Source organism: Gekko japonicus, unplaced genomic scaffold (assembly GCF_001447785.1).
Source record: "Gekko japonicus isolate JY-2015 unplaced genomic scaffold, Gekko_japonicus_V1.1 scaffold102, whole genome shotgun sequence".
Classification (NCBI taxonomy): Eukaryota; Metazoa; Chordata; class Lepidosauria; order Squamata; family Gekkonidae; genus Gekko; species Gekko japonicus.
The window spans coordinates 892,787-900,639 of NW_015172006.1; the positions used below are offsets into that span (position 1 = coordinate 892,787).

A 7,853-nucleotide genomic window follows, 5' to 3' on the forward strand; every position below is an offset into this window, starting at 1 on the left:
TCTTCCTTTACAACCTAATTCCTCAGAATCCTTCAACATTCTCCTCGAGCTCTCATTTTATTTTTAACTTGTGATTCAATGCAACCCTGTTGTGCAAAGATATATTGAATTGTCTCAGTTGTCAACAACTTCATTAGTATATATGATACCATCTGCTGATCTGAATGGAAAGGCATTGTAATGTTTATTTGCTAGAGAAACTTATTTATAATGCAAAGAATTTGATATATGATAATTGAATACACTCAGTCTTTTGAGGATATTGCTAGGACATGCTAGCTGTAATATCGTTTCGCAAATTGAGCTCCCTTGGTATCAGCAACCCAAACTTCCTCAGACCTTGAATCATTTGCCCGTAACGTCATCCAGTTTCTGTGGACCCAACGGGGCATACCTTGGAGAGTGCATTCTGTCACATTGCTATGTGATGGAATTACTCCATATGATGGGGCCGGGGGGGGGGTGTCCCTGCCCACCACCACCACCGTTTTGTGCAACATGAACAGAATTATGCTGCTCTGCAGTAGTGAAGGAAAAGACCCTTGGGCCAGTTTGGTGTAGTGGTTAAGTCTGCGTGGACTCTAATCTGGGAGAACCGGGATTGATTCCCCACCCCTCCACTTTGAGCTGCTGGATGACCTTGGGCAAGCCATAGTTCCGTCAGAGCTGTCCTTGAAAGGGCAGTTCCGGAAAAAGCTCTCTCAGCCCCACCCACCTCACAGGGTGTCTGTTGTGGGGAGGGGAAGGGAGAGGAGTTTGTAAGCCGCTCTGAGACTCCAAGTGAAGGGCGGGGTATAAATCCAATCTCTTCTTCTTCTGGCACCAGCAAAAAGTTCAAGGGCCACTGGGAGGAGACACCTAAAGAACATCACAGCACAGGGGAGACACTCCTGGCTCCAGCCACTGGACTGAGAACAAGCAGCTGCAAGAAGTGCCTCCCTGCCAACATGGGGTGGGGCTATGGCTCAGTGGCAGAGCATCTGCTTGGCATACGGAAGGTCCCAGGGTCAATTCTCAGCAATTTCAGTTAAAAAAAGAGACTCTGGAGAGCGACTGCCAATCTGAGCACACAATGTGGACCTTGGTGAACTGATGGCCTGATTCAGTATAAGGCAGTGTCATGTGTCCACATGCCATATTGCCAGAAAGAAATAAGTCTGTTCCAGCTGAACTGCACAGGCAAGAATGAACGAGGACGCTCCTGTAACATTACCTCGAAATGACCCCAGTCTTTAGGAGGGGAAAGCAGTGGCTTTAAACGAAGATGACAGGAGAGGGGCCGATAAGATTCCATCCCATATTTTTAAGCCATTTTGCAGCTCCACCGAAAGAACGGAAGAGCCTCTCTCCAATGTCTGAACAGGAATCTCAGGGACAAGAAAAAGATACAAAGCAAATCGAAGCATAGAAAGAGATGAAGGATAACTAGGGGGAGCCTGGCTTTAAGGGAGCTAAAGGTAACCTTTCTCCCAAACATGATCTGGGGGGCACTGAAGTCCTTTCCCCCTTCCCGGGATACACCAACCGGCTTCCAACGCAGGGACAGTTTTCATCCATAGAGGCTGTCTTCCTGCCGCCATAGAGAGGGGAGAAGGAGAGGAGACTGATGCAAGGACTGCTGTTGAGCACCACCAGTGCAGTCTGGGAAGATGGGGAGAGGAGAAGGAAAGTCCCCCTTTCCACCTCATGGCTCAAACAACATGCACAGAAGAGGCAGCCAGGAATGCATGAGTCCATTTGCTGAGATGCGTACAGGCAGGTAATTAAGAAGCCACAGGTACCCACCGTTCAAGCACTGCTTCTCCAGCCTCTCAAACATCTGGACACTTTGATTGAGCTGCTCGCGGAAGCCCTCAGCAACATAGTAATCTACTTCGCTGGCCTGCAGGAGTTCCTCAAACGCTTTGATCAGGTTGGTCAGGTGTTGGCGGTAAGTCACACAGACGCTGTGGATGGCCTGAATTTTCTGGCTCTGGCTGGAGTGCTCATGCATCAGGGAGAGGACCGGAGTGTCACACCTGAAAGAGAGGGTTCAAGTGGGAAACAAGGTTTTCGAGCTTCACTTGAAAGCCGATGCTAATTCCATTTGGAGGCTAGAATTAAGCCCCCCAACCTTTTTGAGACCGCAGTACCTTTAAGAACATAAGAACATAAGAAGTGCCAATGTTGGATCAGGCCAAAGGCCCATCCAGTCCAACACTCTGTATCACACAGTGTTGGATCCCCAAGCATCGAGAATAAATCCACGTTTTAAAGAAAAGCAAAATTTATTTCAAAGCGTTGAAGACATACTCAAACACGTTCTTTGTTAGAACTGGGGATACACAGTTAGGTCAAGCATAATAAAGGAACTTCAAACAGATACAGATCCAATGAATATCTTTCCCGCTGGCGGGCTAGGGAAACGGTTGCGCGCCCAGTACATGGGAACCAGGCAGAACATCAGACAAAACACAGGTGCAGTAGTCCTGGGAAAATCAATAGGCAAGCATTACAGCATCTTCTCCCCCACACAACCTCCAGCAGTTATCTTTTGCATTCCAAAGCAGGAGCAGGATGATAGAAGCCAAGCCGGGTGTAACAGGGAAAGGATATGTACACAGAGGTCACAGAAAACAGAATGGCAGCTTGCTGACACACAGTGGCCAGAAATACCAGTGCCATCAGGAATTCTTTCTGACACAGCATGGTGTGCACAGGCCAATGGCTGCCACGGAGCTGCCGTGAGAGGCAGAGTCAGCCATAAGGTGCCTACTGCAGCTTAGCTTCAGTTATACAGCGAAGGCCCTTGTGCTGTGGTAGCAGCTCCTGCCAAATCGGCCTTTCAAATCTCCAAAGGCCAATCAGAAGCCTTGCTGGGCAAATGCTTCCCCCAGCCCCTCCTACTTTCTCAAAGACTTGACGGGCATCAGAAATGATGCTGGCAGGTGCCGTGGTGCCAATGGGCACCACGTTGGGGACCCCTGATTTGGACCGTAAGGGAGCAGCAGGGCTGAGATCCAAAGACTGGCTGCATGAATGAGAGGTAAATCGTCGCTTCACCCTCTTCTGCCACTCCTCCTGCCAACTGAAAGGCCCCTGCATGTGAGAAGGACCTCCCGTTTGGTGTAACGTGATATTTGGATCCAAGCCAAAGTCTTGCCCTCCCTTCAAGTCACTGCCAAAAGATCTCTAAATTCCTTAAAAACCAAGCATTTGTTTTAAAAAGATATATTATCCAGAGTCCAGGATTTGCATATTTAGACTTCTTTGCTGCAGAATTAGGAGCTTTTTGTTTTGTTTAAACAGAGCATAAGCAGCTTGGCAAGTTTTTAAAAACGTGAAGAGAAGCCAAGCACAAGAGGCCAGTCAGCTCTGGAGAGCTACCCAAACTGCCTGTTAGAAGTTAGGGAGGAATACGTTGCAGCAGGAAGGGATGGGGTGTGAGAGAACTCCCAGAGTCCATCACATTGGGGGGATCTGAAAGGCCCCGATTCCCAGCATACTGGGTGGGAGAGGAAAACAATATCCCCCCCCCATATTCCATGGGTTATGTGCCCATCATATCTGAAGGGCTGTCATGTAGAAGATGGAGCGGATCTATTCTCTCTTGCTCTGGATTGCAGGACTAGATCTAATGGGTGGAAATTACAAGGGAGTCGATACTGGCTGAATATCAGGAGAAGCTTCCTAACTGTAAGAGTGGCTGACCTGCCTCGGGAGGTGGTGGATGCTCCTTCACTGGACGTTTTCAAGTGGAGGCTGGAGGACCATCTTTCGGGTATGTTCTAGGGATATCTTTCAGCTATGCTCCTGGCAGAGGGCAGGGGGTTGGACTAGATGACCTGCAAGGTCCCTTCCAACTCTAACATTCTATGATTCTATGATCATGAAATCAATATATCTCTCAGTGTGACCAACTCTGTGGATACTTAAATCTGGAGACTGGAGCTACAAATAAACAACACAGCTCTTTCTAAAAACCTGTGAAAAGCCCCAGGTTCACAGAAAGATCTGAATTCTAAAAACAAATACATTGGGAAGTTTAAAAAGAAACACAGTGTCATGGTTGTTGTTGTTGTTCAGTCGCACAGTCAAGTCCGCCTCTTCGCGACCCCATGGACCAGATCACGCCAGGCCTTCCGGTCTTCCGCCGTCCTCTGAAGTTAGCTCAATTTCATGTTCGTTGCATCTATGACACTGTCTAACCATCTCATCCTTTGCCGTCCTTGTCTTCTTTGACCTTCAATCTTTCCCAGCATCAGGGTCTTCTCCAGTGAGTGCTCCCTTTTCATTTGGGGGCCAAAGTATTTGAGCTTCAGTTTCATTATCTGGCCTTCTAGGGAACAGTCAGGGTTGATTTCTTTTAGGATTGACTGATTTGATCTTCTTGCAGTCCAAGGGACTCTCAAGAGTCTTCTCCAGCACCATAGTGTCATGGTACATATCTCTTAAAGCCACACATATTGCTTCTATTATTTTGGAAGTTTTTGATCACGCCAATGGATTTTTTTTAAGATTTCAGATTTTTTTTCTACAAACATACGGCTTCATTCGGTTTTGTGGGGGGGAAATACCACCTATCTGCCCCGACTCCATTGTGTACATTTTCTGATCCACTCAGTTCAGAATTAGATGCAAGGAAAACTAGAATGGCCATCAAAAATCGTTTTAAATATTGTTCTTATTTGCTTCATACTTCACAGAGAATTTAGGAGTGAGACAATGGTGACTGAAATGATATGGTGAGATTGCATAATTAAAGCCCGTTTGATGTCCAGAAAAAAAACCCCCTCTAAAGTAAACCCTCTAAAGCAAATATCCTGTAAAGTAAAGCCAAATCTGTTTTCACTATTCTCTCAATTTTATCAGAAGAATAAATAGAGCAAGGATTTCCAATAATGCATTTCATGAAATATCTTTCATCACCTGATGGATGTTTCTGCTATCATTTATAGCAGAGTAGGGGGGTTTTCCCCATCACATTGTGACATATACTAATAAAAATCATTTTCCTAAACCTAGATGAAGCAAGTAAAATGCTGCTGAGAAACAAAATGGGTACACAAAAGTAGCTGTTTGGTAGATGAGGATTTTTAGAGGATTTTTTTGTTGTTGTCATTGCTGTTCAAGCTGGGATCTTCTGTTGGAAGGGAGGATGCCACAACTAAGAGTGAGGGATCTATATGCACTTAGGATTCTGGATCACAACCAAAGTGTATTAAAATCTGAATGTTGCTTGTACACAGAGTACAATCAACTCATGGTGTCAGCTTCACCATGCTGCAGGTAAACTGCACTTCAGCCACGTAATAGCAACCACCGTGGCAACAGCCAGGAGATTCAGACATGCCAAAGCAATCTCTCTGCCAGAATTGGCAGGATTTGTGGTGTGTTGTTGCCAGTGGATCATCCCTCGCCATGTTATATCTGCTTTAAAAGACGTAAAGAGTAGGAACATCACACTTGATCACCCCTCTAGGTGACCATCTGAACTCTTTTTGTGGCTTCAAGCTAAAACAGGATTGGCTCCAGGAATTTCTCCAGCCCATTCATCATTTGGTTCACAACCCTGAAGGGTGGGACAGAGGTAAAAGCATGAATTATGAATTTGTACTAAGGGAGGATTCACTGTCACTCTGATGATAAGGTCCAGCTGTATCGTGCTTCGTAACTTCATGATGATGATGATGATGTAGGGGGCCTGCCTTCCAGCTGTATCGTGCTTCATAACTTCATGATGATGATGATGATGATGTAGGGGGCCTGCTAAACGAGCAGTGAAACGTTTCCAGCTTATATTAGGTGCAGGCCTTTTCACACTTCATATTCTCATTGGGTGAAATCAAGCTTTATCTAATTCCCTGCTCAATGAGTGTCCAACCAGATGCCACAGAGAACCCTCACAAGTCGGACAAGAAGGTTAGCCATTCCTTCTTGGTGGCCCCTGACATCTGGTAATCACAGGCACACTTCATGAGAAAATGAATGCACTCCTTTACACCGTGACTAGCAACCATTAACCTTTTCGTCTGTCCTCAATGAATTCATGAGACATTAGGTAACATCAGACTGCAATGGGCTGGAACAAGAGAAATAATTTACATGCTGGAATGTATCAAGAGCTGGCTCCTTAGTTAACAGAACCTCTTCTAGCTGTGCCTCCCAAACACTGTTGTCTTCATCTCATGTGAGAATGCCTTCCTACGCTACTTCTCAATATGGATTTTGACGCTAGTCACTGTTTAGCTTAAGAATTAACAGAGGTATGCACAGGCTGTTTCTGACATTCCCTGGAAAACAGAGTAACTGGAGCTACATTGCTTTCCTCCTTCACTGAGCTCCCAGCACTTTCTGGGCTCTGCCAGTAAAAGCAGCAGCAATATCAGTCCTCCCCATACTTATGAACCAATGGCTGACACTAGTGGCCAGAATTGTCATGCTGTATGATGAGGTAAAGCCTCGTTTGTAGTGACAAGGATTCTCTTTTCCCCTTTGCAATGCGAAGGTGGGCGTATATCTCAGGAGGCACAAGGTGTTATCAATGCAAAAGGCAAGACTATGCCCAAAGTCTTTTGGAAATCATGTTAATGAAACCTTTCCAGGCCACATCCTTCCAGATCACTTCACCCAATATGAGCCTTATATAAGCCCTCCCACTGTTATCCCATTGTCAGTCTTACTTATGATAGGCCTCAGGCATTATGGGGCAAAACATGCCATCTTATGAAGCAGGAAGTTATCACCATCACCTCTATGAGAGATGGAAAACCACAGGAGAAACAGGTGCCTAGCTGTCTGAGGCAAGTGCGTAAGGTCTCCATTACCTGGAAAAATTGCACCAGAAGTAAGGACCCTGGAAGACTGCTGATACCTTTGTAAACTATTACAAGTAAGACTAGTTCTTACAACACAACTGTGTTCATATGGGTTATTATCACCTCTTCTTACCATTGTCTGGTAGTCCTGCTTACTGAGACGACATTTGCTGTTTCCTCTCTATGGCCAGTTAGGATTAGGGGTGTGCACTCTAAAAAAACCCTGGCACTTTTCAGGTTTGAGTATATTGAACCTGAAAAATATTGGTTCCCCCTGATATTCCTGAATCCCAATATCCGTATGGTATTGGAATTCGGGAAATATTTGGAATTGCCAAAAAAAATTGGCTGCATGCAGCGGGGAGGGTCTCTCACTGCCACATGCAGAGCTGGCTGGGAGGCTTCTCCTGCCCAGTGATTTAAACTGCAGGACAGCCCCAGGATCTGTGCAGGGTGGGGAGGTCTCTTGCTGCCGCATGCAGAGCTGGCTGGGAGGCTTCTCCTGCCCGGCAATTTAAACCGGAGCTGCAAGACAAAATCAGCTGGGGCCACCTTGGCTGGGACTGGCTTGGGGTCAGGGGTCGTTTCGTAGAAAAAGAGCTAGGGGAACTCATTAGCATAACTCATTAGCATACGCCACACCCCCTGATATCGCCGGAAGTGTGTCATAAGGCCACACCCCCTGACATCACCAGAAGTGTGTCATAAGGCCACACCCACCACTCAGTTAGTCTTAGTCTTAAAGGTTAGTCTCCCCACAACAGACACCCTGTGAGATAGGTGGGGCTGAGAGAGCTCTGACAGAAACAGCTCTTTTTCAAGAACAGCTTGCCAGAACAATATGAGCAATGTCCTGAGTAAATTGTGGAACTTGCCAAAAGTGAAACTGAAAACAAATTTCATAAATACACAGCAATGCCAGGTATCTGGAATCCCACAATTTTTAAAAAATATCAGAATATACAGTGCATATGGACTGATTCACAGAAAAAGACACTCAAAGCCATTTTAAACAGTATATCACTCAACTGATTGAAGAGGCTATTGCCTACTACC

General features: G+C 45.9%; 1 protein-coding gene across 1 annotated transcript in view; it reads right to left on the bottom strand.

Moving 5' to 3' along the window:
• The window catches only part of CDK5RAP2 (CDK5 regulatory subunit associated protein 2), a 204,707-nt gene that overhangs the window by 42,558 nt on the left and 154,296 nt on the right, over nucleotides 1-7,853 (bottom strand). The window contains exon 22 of the mRNA XM_015420167.1: nucleotides 1,786-2,018. Coding sequence (XP_015275653.1) covers nucleotides 1,786-2,018 — 233 coding nt within the window. The remainder of the gene's footprint in view (nucleotides 1-1,785; nucleotides 2,019-7,853) is intronic.